At 45.1% G+C, this 19,184-nt stretch overlaps 1 protein-coding gene across 2 annotated transcripts in view; it reads right to left on the bottom strand.

Annotated features, from left to right (window-relative positions):
- Nucleotides 1-19,184, bottom strand: part of PRKCE (protein kinase C epsilon) — a 497,287-nt gene that overhangs the window by 86,154 nt on the left and 391,949 nt on the right. For both annotated transcript variants that reach the window (XM_019469523.2, XM_019469455.2), the window contains exon 11: nucleotides 1,351-1,505. In XM_019469523.2, the coding sequence (XP_019325068.1) occupies nucleotides 1,351-1,505 (155 nt within the window). The remainder of the gene's footprint in view (nucleotides 1-1,350; nucleotides 1,506-19,184) is intronic.

Below are 19,184 nucleotides of genomic sequence, written 5' to 3'. Positions count from 1 at the left end.
TTTGAAAAGAGAACCCAAGCCTTCCCTGAAGGTAGAGACTCAAAGCAAGAAAGGTTTTCTTTCTTGCTGGTCTTGAAGAAGCCAGCCATGTGCTTCAAAGAAATGAATTCTGCCTACAAGCACATGAGCTAAGAAGAGGACCCCACACTTCAGACAAGCAGGCAGCCTGGCCTGACACCCCGATCACAGCAGAGAGACCCCGAGCAGAGAGCTGGGGCACACGATGTCTGAACTCCTGACCCATGGAAACTGGGAGATAATAAATGAGTGCTGTTTTAAGCCCCGAAGTCTGTGGTATTTTGTTACGGAGCAATAGGAAACAAATACATGGACGCAAGATGCGGAGGGCCATGACTAGGGGCTAAAGAGCATGGGCTTTATTATGTAGGCCATGGGGAGGTCCTGACTATTTTTGAGCAGAGAGATGCATACTTTAGGAAACTAAGACTCATCAGTAGAAAGGAAGTCTGGGGGTCGGTTGGTCAGAACCCCTTCAAGAGCATTTACTCAGAGCACTATTCCCAGGAGAGAGTCAGAAAAGTTTTGGTGACTAAGTTCTAGGTTGAACCCAGCCAGCTATTATTCAACTCAATTAAAAAAAGGGGGGGGGGAGCAAAAGCAATGGACAGTCATTGAGAAAACCTTAAGGAACTTTAGTGTCCTTATTGCTAATTATAAATATTTACTCCCCCCAGAATTCCTGACCTCACAGAAGAGCCTGCGTAAATAGCCCTGCTCCCTTACTGGAAAATCAGTGTGTGTGTGTGTGTGTGTGTTTTCTTAGAAAAGGGACAGGGCGGCAGTAAGGGACTGGATGATCTGCAGTCACTTCCTGTTGGATATTGTCTAGCTCCCTTCCCCTCCTCCTCCTTGAATCATAAACCCAGAGACCCCCAAGCAACTCCTCCTTCTCTGATTCTATCTGCTGGAGACAACTAAGCCAAACAAACTCAGGAAGTGGCAAGAGGTTGGGAAGGGAGGAAGTTCATGGCACAGAAGGAAAAAGTAAGGAGAATGCCCTGATGTTGAAGGAAGAGGGTGGGGAGAGAGAGAAATGAAGGTCACCCCAAGGTCGCTCGGCGCCAAGCCTTTAAAATGTTGTGTTTGGGCTTTCAATCAAAACTGGCACAAACGGTGGGCCAGATCTCCCGGGGCTATTCAAATATTAACATTCACAGTGATAAACAGCCCCCCAAAAAGTCCTCTGTGAGCAAATTGGAACAAACAACTAATCTAAAGCGGGTTGCTAAGAGACCAGTTGGGCAGGAGCCAAAGTCAGTTCAAGTGCCTGCAGAATTCTTTATTTTTTCGCTGTCAGGGAAGGGAGGCGGAGGAGGAGGGAAGAGCTACCTGTAGATGACTCCATGTTGGTGGAGGAACATGAGGGCTGACGTAACCTCTGCAGCATAGAACCGGGAACGAGGCTCATCGAATTTTCGAGAGCGCTGAATCTGGAACATGAGGTCTCCACCATTGACATACTCCATGACAAAAAAGAGGCGGTCCTGAAAGGAGAACAGAAAATGCCATTTAGGTATTTCTACCGCAGCTGCCCACGCAGGTCAGAGAGGGTATCGTGAGCCCGACACAACAGAACTCGAGGGGGAAGAGGGTGCGGAGGTGAATGAGTGCTGGTAGCACCCAATCCAGACAGAAGACAAATAATGCAGACAGCACACGGATTAGGGTATGAGGTGTTATTTTAAATCTCTTCCTCTGTTTTATTTTTATGAACATCAGCTTAGTCTAGTGGAGAAAGCCCAAAGCTGACAGAAAGGAGACTTGGGTCTTTGTCTGATTTCTGTGACGACCTTGGAGTGTGTCCTTGGGCAAATCTCTGCCCCTTTGGAAGCTCCAGTTACCTTTACACGTGGGGTAGGTTGGATAATGGCTCCCCAGAAGAAATCCATGTCCTAATCCCTTAATGTGCAAATGTGACCTTAGCAAAAAAGGACTTTGCAGATGTGCTAAGGATCTTGAGATGAGAAGTTATTCTGGATCACCAGGGTGGGCCCTAAATGCAGTCACAGTTGTCCTTATAAGAGAAAGGCAGGGGGGAGTTTTTTGAAGCAGGGAGAAGGCAATGTGGCCTCAGAGGTAGCGACTGTGATGTAGTCCCAAGCCAAAGAACATGGCGGCCACCAGAAGCTGGAAGAGGCAAAGACGGACTCTCCCCTGGGGCCTTGGGAGAGAGCAGGACCCAGCCCACACCTTGATTTTGGCCCAGTGACACTGGTTCCAGACTTCTGGCCTCTAGAGCTGTGAGAGACTGGATTTCTATTGTTTTAAGTTCCCAAACTGGTGGTGATATGTTAAAGGCAGTCCTAGGAAACTACTACAAAGTAATGAGGCTGCAAGTGCCCCTTCTGTGAGGGCCACTTTTCACTCTGGAGGAGGTTCCTTCTGGGATTCCCATCTTGGCACATTTTCCCGTGGATTCCTCCCTCAAGGCAGCCTTCTGAATGGCCCGACCACACTCCTACCTCATGGGAGGAGGGGCCTTCTTTATCTGCCCTACGTGAGCACGTTACGTGAGCATGTGCGAGGCAGATAGATGGATATTCACTTTGCGGTGAATTTCTTGACTACCATTTCCTAAGGCTGTGGGGGTGTGGGGTGCTGGGCTGGGTAGGAGACAAAGAATGACGAGCCAGCACTGTCCCTGCAGAACTTACCATCCAGGGGTAGAGATGAGAAATGGGCAGAATGAAAAGCAAAATAGGAGCAGAGTGTCTTAAAGATGAAAGAGCAAGAGAAGGGCGGGTTCTCTAAGCCAGGGACCATGGTGGATTCTGGACAGAGCTAGGGCCTGAGAAAATGAGGATGCGGGGGTGGAGGGCATGAACAAATCCCAGGATTTGGGGACAGAGTGAGAATGCCCAGGACAGGAGCTAAGCAGCTCAGCGGGGGAGGAATGTTCATGGAGCAAAGGGAAAACATTGATGTTGGAGAGGCCAGAGAAACAGAGCACATTCTTAACATATAGACAGAGTCTGAGTGAAGCTGCCAGGAGGAGGTGAGCATACTGTTTTCAACCAAAATTAGTAGAAACACTTCCATTAAGACTGACTAAAAATCACAATACTTCTTTATTCATGAAGCAGTCTTGATAGCATATTTACTTTACAATTGGAAGTGCTCTGAAAATAAGTCCCCCGTTAAGAATTCTTATGAATTCAGACTGCCTTCTCCTCCCACAACAGTGTCCAGATTTATTCAAGCTGTACTGGTATTCACAAAGGGCCTAAGGTCTGGCTTCTCTTCCATTTGTCTTCTTTCCCCTTCAAGACCTGCCTTGTTTTCTCCCCTAAGTATGACTCTAACTCAAAAATACACAGGCTGCCTTGCCAACCATTCACTCAATCATCCACTCCCCATTCAAGCCTTCATTACAAGAACCAAATGCCCAGGCTGACCCCAGCCCAATGACACCAGGATTTCTGAGGGTGGGACTCGGGCATTGGTAGTGTTCAAAGCTTCCCATGTGACCTCAACGTGCAGCCAGGGTTCAGAATCAGTCTTCCATCTGGTTTCTGCCAAGGTGTTTTGCATCTGTGAGATACATGGATTATAAGCTGTTCGGATTTTCCCTCTTCTGGTTTCAAGGATACCCCAAGAACACGGGTTTGTGTATCAGAATCACACAAAGACTTGTTAGAACATGGATTCCACCCCTCGTCCCCCGAGGTTTTGATTTGGAAAACCTGGGGTGGTGAATCTGAGAATCTGCATCTCTAACAAGTTCCCAGGTGATGTCAACGCTGTTGGTCTGGGGACCCCACTCTGAGAACCGCAGCCCTGAAGCACTGGGGGCAAGCCTTTCCACCCAGCAGTGCAGCTGTGTCACGTATCCGACGCTGCCCTGCTCTAGCTGAAACACACCATCAGAAACAACTGCTACAGTGCCTTCCTATGGTCACCAGCCCGGACTTGGGCTTTAGCAACAACGCTGCATTTCCTCAGCTGACTTTGAAAGAATCCAAATCTTTCAGGAGGAGAAAACTTCGCTTCCCCATGCCCCTCTCCACTCCCTGACTGCTTTTTATTCCACCAACCCCAGACACACAGCATTTAAGAACAGGGTCCATGGAGTGACAGAGAAGAGCTCCCTCCTGAATCTGTCACTTACTGGCTATCTGAGCTCGGGCAAATGACTTCAATTCTGTCCTCAGTTTTCTCATCTGTAAAAAGCAGATGACATAGGACCTGCCTTACAGGTGTCTTACGGGGGATGAAATTATATGTTAAGATGCATGGTTCACGACTGGTACTCTGTGAAGGTGGCCTATTCCTATTGTCACTGATGGCTGTATAGCTGCCACCATTACCAACTCTTCATTTTCCTGTCCTTTTAGCAGCATTTTCTTGTGATCACATCCTCTTCCTGCAAACGCTTGGCTCCCTTGGCTTTTTAGGCTGGTTTCCTCCCCATGTCTCGGGCAGGTTGTCTTGTGCCTACTCATGTGAACATCCTGAGGGAGGTTAAATCCCTTACTGTATCTCCAGCAGCTAGAATGGAGCCCGGCACCTAGTGGGTTACTAGTGTGTCTTTGTCGAATGCACAAGTTCTTGAACATCCACCATGCGTGAGGCTCTAGTTGCTGGAAATTCAACAGTAAATCAGAGCTGGTTTCCCGTGTTATTTCTATTGTTAACCTCACTTTGAGTTATTCCAACATTAGCTCATTCTGAACTTCTGTTTTAACCTTTCTACTCAATATACCTCAGTGTACATGGCCCCAAAGCAGAATCAACCCTTTTTAGATAGGATGGACTGCTGCTAAAGCAAGATCAGTTTTTCACTCCCCCTCCCTCTGTTCAGTGAGTTTGGATCCTTTCTGACCTCCACACCTAACACATCTGAGAAGCATGTTTTGATGCATAATGAGAACCTCAAGTCATTCTGGGAACTGCTTAATTACATAAACTGAAATCAAAAGAAAGCTGGCAAACCCAGCAGCTACTCGTTAATCCCCTCTTGGCATCAGTAGAAAACAAAACAAAACAAAAATCCAACTTCCTGGTAAAGTAAGCAAATATGTTTTCTGAGGTAACCAAAGGTTTTAAAAGCCTTATTCCACCTCCTCCTCCCTTAATCTCACCTGAATGTCTAAAAAGTTACGGTCTTGTGATAGTAAGTAAAATAATAAAATTAGGAAAGAGATTATATGTCATGGCCATTTAGGGTAAGAATAGTTAATAATGACCTACAAGCCGGAAGGGCCACACCGTGTGTTTGAAATTCCCATTGGGCTCTGTTTTCCCAGAGCGCTAACCTTTCCTGCCTTTGAAGGGAAAGCTGGGCCTGCCCTGTTCATCTTTCAAGGTGTGATGGATAGCCAGAGGCTTCCTCTCAACAGCACCACATGTCCTGCCAATTGGATTTGTTTGGACGCACATTCTCCATCATTTGTTAGCTGTTTATATGTGCAAAGATTCTATCGCTTTTGAATCAATTTCACATGAGTGCCCAACAAAAGACTGGACTTGGAACAGTCCTCCTTTGATGTGCCAGTGACAGGATGAACGATTTCTCCAATGCACCATCTAAGGGAATCATGGATCCTCACGTCACACTCTGTGACATCTCCTTGACCCCTCCACATCTACACCATTTAATCTATCAGTTCAACAGGTCTTTCTTGGGTGTCCAGCCCTGGAGTGGGTACTTGGGGGGATATGAAAGATAACATAAGCCAAGGCTTTGGTTTCAAAGAACTAGAAACTGAACACGGGAAACCACAAAAAGCAACACAAAATGTTCTATTGTTATGTACGAATCAGATCGTGAAAGCTATGTATCTGGGTCATTACTTTCTAGCCACCATAGAGAGTAATCATCTGTCATCCAGGCCTTAGCACTTATGATCATTATAGGAAACAGTCATGGGAAAATCCTTTTTATATTTTATTTTCCATAATATCACTGGTCCTGGTCGAAGTGGCCATTTCTATAGGAATTTGGATGACACAAATCTGAATTAGAGTCAGGAGGGGGGGGGGGCGGGTGGAGGAGAAGTCCTGGCAAGTGAAAGGAACAGCCCTCGAGGACAGAGGGAAACAGAAAGGGACACTGCATGTGGGGATGGGGAGGCTGGGAGCAAGCAGGTGGAAAAAACTTGCTATCTAGGAAATGGCATAAACTCTGGATGTGGGTAGGAAGACAGATTGGGTGGTGGGGGTGGTACAGGGAGGAAGTGGTTCTGAAGACACAGGGAGGAACCAAAGAACCCTAGAAATATTTCTGAGTTGTGAAATGGCATAAAGAAAGCTGATTTTATGCAAAGCTATTCTGGAAGCAGACTTCAAGATGGAGTGGTAGAAGGCAGCCTGAAGTTATTCCCACTGTTCCCTATTGCCACTGTCCTAAATACTTCATTATCTTTGAACAAGAATAACAAGCCATCCTTCCTCCTCTCTATTACACCTCCTTGGTAGAACCAAAGGAAAAATCCAATCACTCTGGGAAACTTAACCAAAACAATTTTTAATTTGTTTTTTATTTTTTTAATGTTTTTGAGAAAGAGAGACAGAGTGAGAGTGGGGGAGGGGCAGAGAGAGGAAGACACAGAATCCGGAGCAGGTTCCAGGCTCTGAGCTGTCAGCACAGAGCCTGACGCGGGGCTCAAACTCATGAACCATGAGATCATGACCTGAGCTGAAGTCAGACGCTTAACTGACTGAGCCACCCAGGTGCCCCAACAATTGTATTTCCCCACAAAGAAAGCAAGCCATCATCACAGGAAACATCCTTTTTCTCGCTGGAGACTCAACTCTCAATTAATAGAGAAGAGTCTCGTGTGAATAAGAATTAGGATTAGTGATGTCAGCGTCCCGATGCAATAACAAAAATAATTATCACTTAAATAATGTTGTCTACAAAAAATTATTTTCACACATTCTCAGTCCTTCTTCTCATAGGCCTTCTCTTCCTTTCGTCTCCCATCGTTCAAAGGCCTTACTTGAGTGTAATGACCTTGTTGTGATATTTCCTCAAATTCAGATTTATCTCAACTGAATGCCTATCACAATAACCGATTCTGCCAACAGCAATGGTAGCATGGGAAATAGAGAGTGGGTTTTCACATGGCTGTGTCTTGTAACGATCTTCTAGAAGCAATCGAGGGTAGAGTCCACCCTACTTTGGGTAAAAGGGGAGATGCTTATTTTCATGTGGGAAAGCCTTAATCAGAATTGGCCAAATAGTAAAAATTCCACTTGACAGTTTGCCGGTTGAGAAGGTCTAAGCTTCATTCAGGTACATCTGATGTTTGTCTCCAATTGCTTAAAACTATGATTATTTGACATACACAGGATGCCCCAAGTTTAAAGTGACCTAAAGCTGTAGCAAACTGACTCACCCAATAAAGTTCAAATAAACATTTCCTGCCTCTGACTAGAGCTTCACTTTGCTCAGAGAACAACTTCAAGTTACTGCCAACCTGCACCACGCACTTTCAACTGTGTGAAAGCCAGGGGCAAGAGGAAGGGTGTGCATTCAATACATCAGAGAACACTTTCCTTTTACAGCGGTCATCAACATCTTATGAGAAAGAAGCTTCTATGACATGACACGACAGTACGTATGGAACAGCCCCCAAACAGGCTACATGTCCACAATGTTGGCTGCTGGAGTGTCTTCCTGCCATGAACAAGGGCAGTGTCTGAAGTTAAGTGGGAATAATGGCATGTCGTTAATTCCCCTCCCCATTTTAATATTATTTTGAGAGAGAGAGAGAGAGAGAGAGAGAGAGAGAGAGAGAGAGAGAGATGGAAGGAGGGAGGGAGAGACAGAGGGAGAGACAGCACAAGCAGGGGTGGGATAGAGAGAGAGAGGAGACAGAATCCCAAGCAGGCTCCATGCTGCTAGCACAGAGTGCGACGCAGGGCTCGAACTCACGAACAAGGAGATCATAACCTGAGTCGAAATCAAGAGTTGGACGCTTAACTGACTGAGCCAACCAGGTGCCCCAGTTGCCATTTTGAAAATGATAGAATCAAGAGGGTTTCAATGGGGAACAGTGAAAAGGATAGCAGTGTGGCTTTGCTGAGTCTCTTCCACTTCACCACATCATCAGAGCGTCACTGTCTTGTACCTCAGTGGCACCTCACAAAACCCAAGGTCCTTCTTCCTGGTTTCCCCCATTGGCTGTTTTGTTCATCAAGTGCCACTCCTGTGGTATAGCATCTGATGACTGTCCTCTCTCCTTGGCTGTTGACCTGGACTCCAGGAAAGCACCAAGGTGTTAGGAACCTTGCCCCTCACTCGTTTGCTCAACTTAGTGGCCCAGTCACCCAGCAGAGGTTTTAGGCTCTGTGCTATGCCTACTGCCCATCCAGAATCTGGTCTTCCCATTCTGGGCAAGATGGTGACATAGGCCAAATCTGTCTTTGATGATACCAAGAGATCATTTAAAGAGGAAAAAGACACTGCCTGTTCATTGGAGCCCATTGTCACCAGTTGTTGGCTGTTTGAAGCCAATGTTAAGGACCTCTGGAATGTTCCTTCTAAGTGTTTTTAAGCATAGGAATAAAAGTATTTTTGTTCTAACTCCATTTTCCCAACCCAGCCAAGGTCCACATCATAGTCTTGTTCTTTACCAATGTTCTTCCCATGAGCTCAGGCTGTTCCTCCCAATCCAGTGTGTGACTGTATCCAACTCTGCTTGTTTCTCATGCATAAGCCTTCCTGTGTCTTTGTTAGGTCATAAGCACCAATAGGTGGGGCTCAGGACATCCCTGTCTTGTGTAACCCCATCTTGTCTAGGCTCGGTGCATGTGCAGCTGAGTAAAGAACTAGCTGAGATGCTCAGTTTTGGTGCTAGAGATGGACCCCACACAGGACTGAAACAACTCATTTAGCTGCTGCTCTGATTCCAGAAACTAAGCCGTCACCTTATCGTTTTCTGGGCCCAACACAAAAAGCAGCACCTATAGAGGTCATATTGAGGTGTGATTTCCAGGGAGCTCATGCACCTACTACCCTGCAAATAAAGCCTGTGGTCCTGGGTTAGGTCAGTCCTTGAAGCAGGTTATTGCTGTTGCTATTGTTTTTTCTGTTTCTCTATCTTTGTTTTTGTTTCTGTGCTTACTTGATTCTATTTAGAGAAAAATCCAGCTCACCACTCAGAGGATTAGAACGTACCCACATTCATGGTAAAGTGACCAAGTCTATTCAGTGAAAAGCAATCAAGGAAAGTTTTTTTCAATCTTGTGTATACAAAACAACTGACCAGTTAACTGAATTGTTCCCTTTACAAGTAGCTCCTTTCTTACCTTTCTTTTCTTTCCAAAGATTATGCAAAGTTCTTGTGCCAGCTTTAAAGATAAGCAAATACCAGGTAGGTGACTCTGAATGGAGAAGGTACATCAATATTTCCCTTCAATTGTGGGAAGAATACGGAACCTGCTTAGATGGAGATATTCAGGTTGATCCGCACCAAACGTGAAGAAAAGGAAAGCTGCCCCCCACGTCTCCCGGCTCTGGGTAGCAGACAGAGCTGATCATCTGTAACAAGATCCTAGAATGTAAATTCCTGAACCAAAGGTTTCCAGCTTCCTCCATTCTAGCACTCTGACGGACAGAGTGTGTTCTCATGAAAACCATGGCTTTCCACAACAGGAGGCGTCTCCTGGAGTGATCAGAGCCCCGTCCCCTGCATCTGGCTGCGTCTCTGCAATGCTTAACACCATGCTGGGCTCATCCAAGCCATTCCAGTAATGCTGTACGAAAGCACTTACTGTGTAGCTGATACTGTGTTGTGTCGTGCGTTTTGCAACTGTAGGGCCATACGAAATCAAATCAAGGGCCTGAAGTTCCCACCCGGGGCTAGAGAGCTGTGGTTTCACTGCATCATTGTATTTCTGTCTTTTCCTTTCTATCAATCCCACTTGGCTTGACTTTTAGTCCCATAGTCACGTTGTTGGACTCACATGCATGGCTGCCTTGAACCAAATAAGCACTCCATGATGGCAAGGAAGCGTGGTTGACATCTCCACTGTGCTAAATCCCCTTTCATGTTCTGACTCCTTTAATAAAGCCGAAATGAAAATGTGCTAATCTGGGGGAAACTGGCAACTTGGAAATAATACACTAACGTACCCATACAACTCAATCCTGTGGATTCTGAACGCTCAATCACATTGTTTTAAATCTTAAGTGGCATGGTTGGTGGCTGCAGGCGTGCTAAAGAGGATTTCCATACCACTTCACTAATACTCTCATTTGATGGCAGATAGAGCGTGAAAGGTGGTTTTTTGATTATTAAATTCTTTGATCTCCATACTACTGCCCACGTTTACTCAGAATGCCAGGCGGTGTGGTGAGATAAACTTCTAAATATTTGATGTAATAGCACAGGGCCCTCTCAAAGGAATTGTTTAGCTACGGTTGTGCTATTGTAAGAAAGTGCTAAATTCTGGCATGTGTTGCTTTCAAAAATCTATGGGCACGGACTCCGATCGACACCAGGTAGCCTGTACTAAACAGGTATAGGTACTCAAAAAGCGGAACACAAACAGCGTAGGTTTAATCTGTTCACAAACCTTTTGTTCTTAATGACCGGGAAAGGTGGTGATAGGGACAAAGCAAGAGAGAGTTTCGGGTTGAGTTGTAGCTCTGATGCAGACCGGGAGCGGGGGCAACAAATTTAATTTGGCTAGAAAGCTGGTTTCTTTAAATGTAGAAATCCATTCTCTAAATAGATTCATTTAATGCCACGAATGAGGGGGAAAAAAAGACTCAGGAACTTGCACACCTCAACAGGAATAGGGTATGACTGGACTATAGTCAAATCCTATTTGTGGTACCTTGTCAGTGGGTGTTTTTTAATGTTCTGATATCGTTCTCCATCCACACTCTCACCTGCTTGGTGTAGTGGTCTGAGCTCAGCCTTTGGACCCAGATTGCCTGCGTTTGAATCCTAACTCAGCTGCTTATTGGTTGTGTGAGCCTGGACAAACACGGACGTTGGCTTCCCCAACTATCAAAATCAAGATCCGATAGTAGTGACTGCACAGAAAACAGATTACCTTTACTATAGGTGCTTGGGTCTGGAAACAAAAACAAAAACAAAAACCAAAACTGCTAAGGAAAATATTAGTTCTAATTTTTCATTCACAAGCCTCCTTTTATTTGGTGGCTGGCACGTGGCTCACTCAGTGATGGACTCATTTCAAATCAGTCCTTTGTACTACGTTTTAAACTATAAAGCACCATAAAGGTGTTTGCTATCATTGGTGACTTAGCTAAGTTTTTGCATAACACACGCATTAAAACAAAACCCCTACTTACAGAAACCTACCATAGATGCACACCACATCACTACCCAGACAGGACCTACCCTCAGCCTTCAGAAACCACTTCAAAGAGCATTTATATGACTTCAGCTCCCACACTTAAATGACTGGCAATTTGGAGAGGTTTTCTCGTGCAGGTGGTGACCAGCAGGTGAGTGAGAATTACAAGTGAGAATACTGAAGAAGCGTACAGATTGAAGACCATGTCCCCAAGGCCCTGGTTTGCTAGCTCACTAAAAAACAGGCCACCTCTCTACTCCAGAGCCTTCAAAGGGTCTCCACTGTCATTTGGAACAAAGCCCAAACTATCTGTAATGGTGCTTTTCAAACTTCAGTGTACAGAAGAATCAAAAGGACGCTTTTTTAAGAACACAGATTCCTGGACCCCAAATCCCCAAATTCTGAGTCTGTAGGTCCAGATTGGGACCCAAGATTCTGGATCTCTGCAATCCACTGCAATACTGCTAGTCTGGGGATCATGTTTTGAGTAGTTCACACTAGAACCTCCCCATCTGGTGGTGATCCAAATTTCAGTCTATCTCACTGCCTCCTACTTGACTTGATTTCACTTCATCTTGCAAGCCGTCCCTGGTCTTTGTCACTTCTGAACCATCTAGGCAACTCTGCTCCCAGGGCCTCCTCTCCACATTTCAAACACTTCCTATTCTCCTCCTCCTTGGCGACGTCCCTTCCAGTGAAGACAGCATTTACAGAACCCTTTCTCCAGTGAACTCATGGCAGTCCTCAAGCCTCCCCAAGAGAATGAGTAATCATATCCTGTGCACTATAAACTTATACCATTGGCATATATTGTGAATGCATACAGGGTTATTTGCCTCAGTGCTATTTTTCTACCCTACTTCTTCAACGAGACTTTCTCAGGCCATGAGAGCAGGACTTACACCTTGTATGTAACAGCCAGTCAATAATAATGACTGATTAATTAGACGTATCAGTCCATGTATTTAATATAATTTTGGTTCTGCCCAGCTAAGACTGTCTGAATTATGAGGTAGGTGAGTACCACCAGACAATCCAAGTCAACACTTTTTTGTGGTCTTGGTTCCTCCAGTGGCTCCTGAGGTCTCTTTCTGAATCCTTTACTGGACCTAGCACAGAAGGCATGCTTATAAATTAGATGGTTCACCACTGATGAGGCTCACCCAAATAGATTACTTCTCTTCATCCTGGATACAGACTAGCTGAGGTTTACACATGTTCATGACCCTTCTTTTAAGAATTCCACAGGGGAGATCTATCCACCAATGATGTAAAGTGCAGGCAAACCATCGCAGTCTCTTATGAACAATGAAAACAAAAGACTTTTCAATTGCCTTCTGACTAATTCCTTACTTAGTGAAATAATCAGTGAGCTGGTAAGGAAACCCTGCTTTCAACCACAGTATTATGTAAAAAATGTGCACTCTCTTGCAATACTGACCTACAAACAATCCAATGCCAGGAAACTCCAAATAAATGCCTGGAAAAGAGGTGCATTTCCAGATTCACATGAATTTTACTGTTCCTCTGCTCTGCGTCAAATTCTTGGTTTGCCACATCAGAGGAAAACTAAGTAACTATTCTGAAATAAACTGGCTTCCTAAGGATGGGCAGTCCTGCATCCGAGAGCCTTCAGGCCCTGCCCGGCTAAGTCTAAGTTTGGTACCTTCATTTCATAAATGCCAATCAATCTTTGGCAGATACTTTCTGAGCACCTACTAAACACAAGGCAGCATACCTCCAGGGTATAAACTGCTCATTCTCCATCTCTGTTCTCGGAGAACTCCAAGACATGCCATGCCACCTCTTGAGATTATCGTTGGTGTTTCATTATGTACCGTGTGGACTGGGCCTAAACCTGAACATGTGCTGAACAGACAGAAGAGATGCAGAAGACTGCAAGAGGGCACAACACGCACTGCCTTAAGCTGCCAGGTACCCCCTCCATCCCGCCTCCCAGGCACGGTCCAAGTCGCCTCTCAGAGGCCGCCTCAGGCTGTTCTTCAGGGCTCTAAACCACTGTGGTGTCCACTAAGGTGGACAAGGCCTCAGTATACAGTGCACTTCACCCATGTGGCATGTGTCCAAACACAATGCTGTAATATCTCAAATGGGAATAAATTGAAAATTTATCTTTATAAAGGAATGCATTGTTTGGCCAATGAATGGCCAATTCAAATGCATGAAAACTGTGTAACTAACTGAAGAACACAAATCTTTAAGCACACTGACAGCACCCATCTACTCTCTAGCAAATGTGCTAATTAAAATTACGCTTATCGTTTTATCATGGAAGGTTCCTAGGGAACCCCTACCTGGCAGCTAAGAGTTAGCAGTTCTAATTCCATTCCACTCACAGAGGTAGTAGCACATCATCTTTCTGAACATATTCCACATAATTCAGATTTACCACCAATTCTAATTGCCCAAATTACTTTTCTTTTGCTGTGTATCTGTTTGGATAAGATAAAATTCTGCCAACTTGGTTAAAACAGAAGCACTGACACAAGAATAATTAGCAGAAGCTCCCGACAAACCCGAGGCAGACTTCGCCCTAGAAACGAGCTTTTCTCCGCGCCATGAAGGCTTCGACCAAGTTCCCATGCACCTACAACCCAGGATCGGCCAGTGACAACAGTTGCCTGTAGCTTAACAGCGCCACAAAAAACTTCTGCCCTGCTCTGATCATCCAAGTGGAAAATTTATGAGAGACACAGACACATCAGTTCACAGACTATGCCCCGAGCACTAGAAATCACTTATTTTCACAGTTTACTCGAAGACAATGCACTGAGTAATACAAAGTTGTTAAATGAATATACGTCTAGGATTTCTAATTAGAGCAGGTGGTCTCTTGCCCTCTTTTCCCCAGACACTGGTTTAGCAAGAGGCAACCAACAGCTTTAGCCAATCCAACCTCTGATTATCTATTTCCATTTACAAATGTTTGGGAAAAGAAAGGAAGGGAAGGAAAGCAAAGCAAGATCAAAATAAAGGCAGGTGACTCTGATTACTGCAACATTTCCTTTGGGGTGACTCTAGCCACGCCAACACTCGAACGGGCATGCAGGGATAAACGGAGGGGAATCTATAAAACCCAGGAAAGGGAGTTTATCAATTCTTCCCCCTCACCCGACATTGTACAGGGCTATCTCATCTCCCCACAGACCCCCTGAAGCCCCTTACCACTTTCATGTCCTTCCTCTAGGTCCTGGCCTGCTACTCCTCTATTCTCTCAAGGGAAATGCCAAGGTTAAAATGGTGGCTGAGCTATCTGCAAGCAGCCCTTTGGAATGTCTGTGAAATAGTACTCTCCGGAGGGCTGCTGCTGGGTCTTTACAAATGTGTTGGGGCGGGGGAGAGGAGGGGAGCAATACCGTTTCAGAAGACATAGTTATGACAGAGTCAGCAGCGGCATTCCATCAGCCCCGTGTGCATAAGGCAAGGGGGCCTGAGCTTCCAAGGAGACAATGCCATCAACTAAAGCATGCGTCAACTGGCCCCTTCCACTTTCTCAACTTGTGTAAACACCTTCCTGGAATCAGCAGCATGACTCAAAGCATCTGTGATCATTTACAGCTGGGAAATATAGTAAAGATATTTCAGGGTAATTTTCCAATTGAAAAATATTTAAATGTTCTTTTTTGCTTATGTTTCTGACCTCTAGTCACACCAGACCTTGATCATTAAGACAAAGCAAAGACCTGTCAGAAGGATCTAATTCCAGAATAGGAAGGTAAAAGGGTGTCTGCTAAAATCTGAAAAGTAACGTCTCCAAATTTAGTTACAACAGATCTCTGAACTGAACTGTGGTCCCCACACCCAAATGATCTTTGGAGGTTCCAATGAGAAGAATACCCCATTTCCTCCAAATGACTGTGTCCTTTTTCTCACTGTAAAGCTTAGCAATCAATGGACAGATAGTAACATGAATGGTCTACTGGTAGAGTCAGAGAAAGACTTTCCAAGGAGTGACACTGGCATTCACTTGTTGGGAAAGAAACTATTTCGTGAGTAGGTTAGAAACTATGACAAACCCCAACCAAACACTGTTCCTCATGGAGACTCAGGGAGAGGTTGCTTAGATCACCTACAGACACGTTTCCTGCCACTTGGATACTTGGTGGACAGTGTTATTTCAAGGTTCAGGTCTTGGACGGTCGCTTTCCCCTTTTCTCTTCCCTTAAGGGTAGGCCTTTAGGTTTAAATGAGCCAGGAATTACATCAACACCCCCACCCCCACTCCTTTACCTGTCTGAATAAAAGAAGCCTGGAGAATTATTACCCTATACTCTAGGATCCTAGCTCTGAGGTGTGGAAACAAGGAAAATATTTCAAAGGGTTAAGAATGTGCAAGGGTCAAAGAACTTAAGAGTATGGTCTTGTAAGTTAGAAAGTCAACACCTTCTCCTTCATACCCTGGTTAAAAGTAAAGAGCAACATCTGTAGAAGGCGTCAGCTCACTGTCAGCGACAACACCTAACCCCCCTTCCCCGCCCCCTCAATCACATGCAAAGGAACATAAATTCCCCAGGCCAGGGACTTCCAGAGGCAAAGAGAGACATGTGAGCATAAGGTAGCAAAATTCTGTAATACTAAGGAGCCCACAGAGAGAGCCCGAAAGAGCTAGAAAACATCAGTCGCTGTTGACTGTGCCTCCTGCGGTAGTTGGTCGTGCTCCCAGTGTTAGGCCGGTGAGGCGTTTTCCAAGTCCCAGTCCACACTATCCCCTAACTCAGAGTATAGTCAACCTCAGAAAATGTTTCCTTGTACCTCCCCGGTTCTTCTATCTAATCTAGAAGAGAGATAGCTTTCAGTAAGACTTTGCTTCTAGTGCAGGCTGCTGATGATAATCTCAATCCCTTGAGCTATAGTTGAAGCATTTGTGGCCAAGATGTCCTTCCCAGTATCATCCACTACCATTTTCTAAAGAAGCCTTCCATGCAGGGAAGTCTAATTGATTTTGGGCTGCCCAATTAGTCAGTATTAAGAAACACATCATTAATTGACGTTCATGTGAACTTCATTTATAGATATATTTAGATGACTTTTGGGTGTCAGAGGAGTAAGACTATTGTAATGGCAGTTAGCTGTCCTTCTGTGCAGCAAAAATTAGCAAATGAAGGATCTGAGGACTAAAACCTTATTATAGTCAACAACCCTTGGGGCTCAGAGGGGAAGGAGGGTTCTGTCAGGTCATTAGAAATGAATCCTCTGTCCTCTCCCTGGGTTATTTAACAATTTGCATCTTCAAGGAGTTTGATAGGAAAATGCAACTCCAATCTAGGCAGAAGAGGGGTCCAGGGGTCCCTAGTAAGAACTACTGCAGCAGAAAGAATGGAGACGAGGCTTTCTCTGGAAAAAAAAAAAAAAAAAAAAAAGCTGCAAAAGAGTTCTCTGTCCTGGGAGCGTGCTAGGCTTTCATTTTCAAGTGCAGGGGAAAACAAACTTGGGCTGCTTCACACAGCCTCAAATAGCTTCAGCCCTTGTCAGGTGGGTTTTTGAGGGCCCAGACCACAGAGACTGTCTGGGAGTCTGTGCTCCAAAGTCCAGAACAATTCAGAAATTATTTCAGCTGTTCTCGTTTTAGAAGTAAAACAAAAACACCAAGTAGGAATAAACAAACACATGCTTCTATGTATCTATTTTTAAAAGAAAAGCACAGCTCTGCCCCTGACTTTTTGTCCGTGTTTTTTTTTTTTTTCCCCTGCGTAACTTCAGAATCTTGCTCATAAGAAAAAAAGTGTCCTGCATTGCTGGACATGGGGGTAATTCCAAAATTTATTCTCCTAGAATATCACCAATTCACCCACTTAGCTGAGCCTAAAGCATTTTAGCTCTCCCGCCTGCTCTTCCTGGCCGTGGATCAATCAAACATAATAACCAGTGGCTATTTCATCAGTATCGCCTAGTTCAATAGCCACCCTCTCAGCCCTCCCTTCCAAGTACCGTCGCCCTCTAGCGGCACAAGCGGCTAACTGCAAGATGTTCAGCAACTGGCTTGGAGAGAAAAGATCAGCTTTTCCCCACTCCGCTTTCTGCTATGGTTTCCAAGAATACACTTAGCAAAATGAGAGACGTGCTTGTATATTTGTGTGCTGTGGTTGTAAATGTAGGAAAACCTACATTAATAAGCTGAGTTTTTATCCTTCACCTCCTAGTTAAAAGGCGCGTAGTGAAGTGGGGAGAGGGAGGGGTGGATGCAAAATAAAGAAAACGGAAAGTGAGCATATCGCAGAGAACCTCAGCCATCATTCTGTCCAACTCTCCTATTTACCCCTCAGTCCTCGTGCTTTGTGTCCAGTCCCGGATTCTCAGGGATTGTTTTAGAATCACAGCGGGATTTTCTTGGCATGCTGGGCTTCTCATGGCTTCCTAAGGGGAACACTTTGCATGAAGAGGCTGACTAGATTGGGTAAGACACATCCACCCAGGGAGTGCCCACAGGGATGACCTATCACCAGAACACACAGACTATGCACTGGGACAGATTTTGCCCCTGAAAGCCTAAAAGTTATCCCCAGCAAGAGGATAGGGGCCACGTCTATCTTACTCATTTCCACGTCACCAGCATCTGACGCAGTGCTTTGTATCTGGGAAGAGAGCAAGAAACACAGTTTATGCATGAATGACAGCAACATGCTGAAAAGGTGCTCAGGAGAGCAAGCATGATACTACTCTCCGGGAGACTCTGGACTACCAGTCCTGATTTCCCCCCATCAACGAAAAGAGGGGATTTAAAATTATACTCCAGGAATCCCAGGTGCCAAGGAGGAACTTTGGGGGCCAGCCACCAGAAAGCCAAGTCCCCTTTTATAATTTTATACACTGAGCTGCTCTGCAGGTTTTGTTTTAAGGAAGGGTTCCATTACTATAAACAGCCTGGAACCACCTGCTGTAGGGCATTGGTCTCCACAGAATAACAATGAATCCAAGAGAATTGCTTCTCCGAACTAGAGAGCACAATGCTAAATCAATTCTTAAAAAAAAAAAAAAAAAAAAAAAAAAAAAAAAAAAAATTAGAAGGAATTGGACACAATTAAAGGAAAAAATAAGATCTGGCACTAACATTGACAGGACTAGACAGAGTTCTTTGGGTGACTGGGATGGACACACAGACTGAGATGCCTTCAGTGTGAGCAGGGCTGAGTATCCTGCAAGCATATAGAACACTCCCGAGCCCTGCTCCCAGTGGCCCATTGCAACCCAGCGGCGCTGGAAGAAAGGCCTGCTTCGTAAAGCTACCGTGAGCGGTCACCACCTGGTGTGCATGTGGGCTCCCCGGGTCGGCGGGGGGGTGGGGAGAGCGCGGTAGAGCTCTGAGACTTAATGCTCCAAGGCCTTGCCCACCCAAATCTCACTCACAACAGGTATCCTGAAACCTCGGACAGGGTCTCCTTTCCACGTCCAGGCAGTGCTCGTGGAAGGGCTGTCTGACCTTATGTGTGGTGGTTATACATGAACTGCTTTCGCAGTCATCCACGTTGTTAACTTCTGCTCTGGGGGCTGAAAACACATTCCCAAGTTGAAATGGTATGTTCTATAGAGAACAGATATGGCAAAACTACTCTTCTCGCGGCATTTAACAGTGTACAGCTCAAAGCCAACAACGTGCTCTGTTGTTCTTTCATAACGTACAGGATAATTCACGTTTGGTTAATCCTATGCCTGGTATTTTCTTTAGTCCTTTAAAGGTCTGTTTGGTTTTCATTCTTATCGTACATGTAATGGTGCACCCACATGACCTTGAGCATAGAGCAGTAAGGACATGTCAAATTAGCAAGGAGAAACGCTCTGGTTGGCTAATCTCTAAAATGTTCAAACATCCCTTGAATTCCAGTTCATTTGAAAATGAATTCAGATACTTGTCTTCAGTAAGCACATGA

Source organism: Panthera pardus, unplaced genomic scaffold (genome assembly GCF_024362965.1).
Source record: "Panthera pardus isolate Hobbes unplaced genomic scaffold, ASM2436296v1 HiC_scaffold_25, whole genome shotgun sequence".
Taxonomy (NCBI): domain Eukaryota; kingdom Metazoa; phylum Chordata; class Mammalia; order Carnivora; family Felidae; genus Panthera; species Panthera pardus.
The sequence above is the reverse complement of the archived record's forward strand: the minus strand, read 5'-3'. Positions and strand labels throughout refer to the sequence as shown.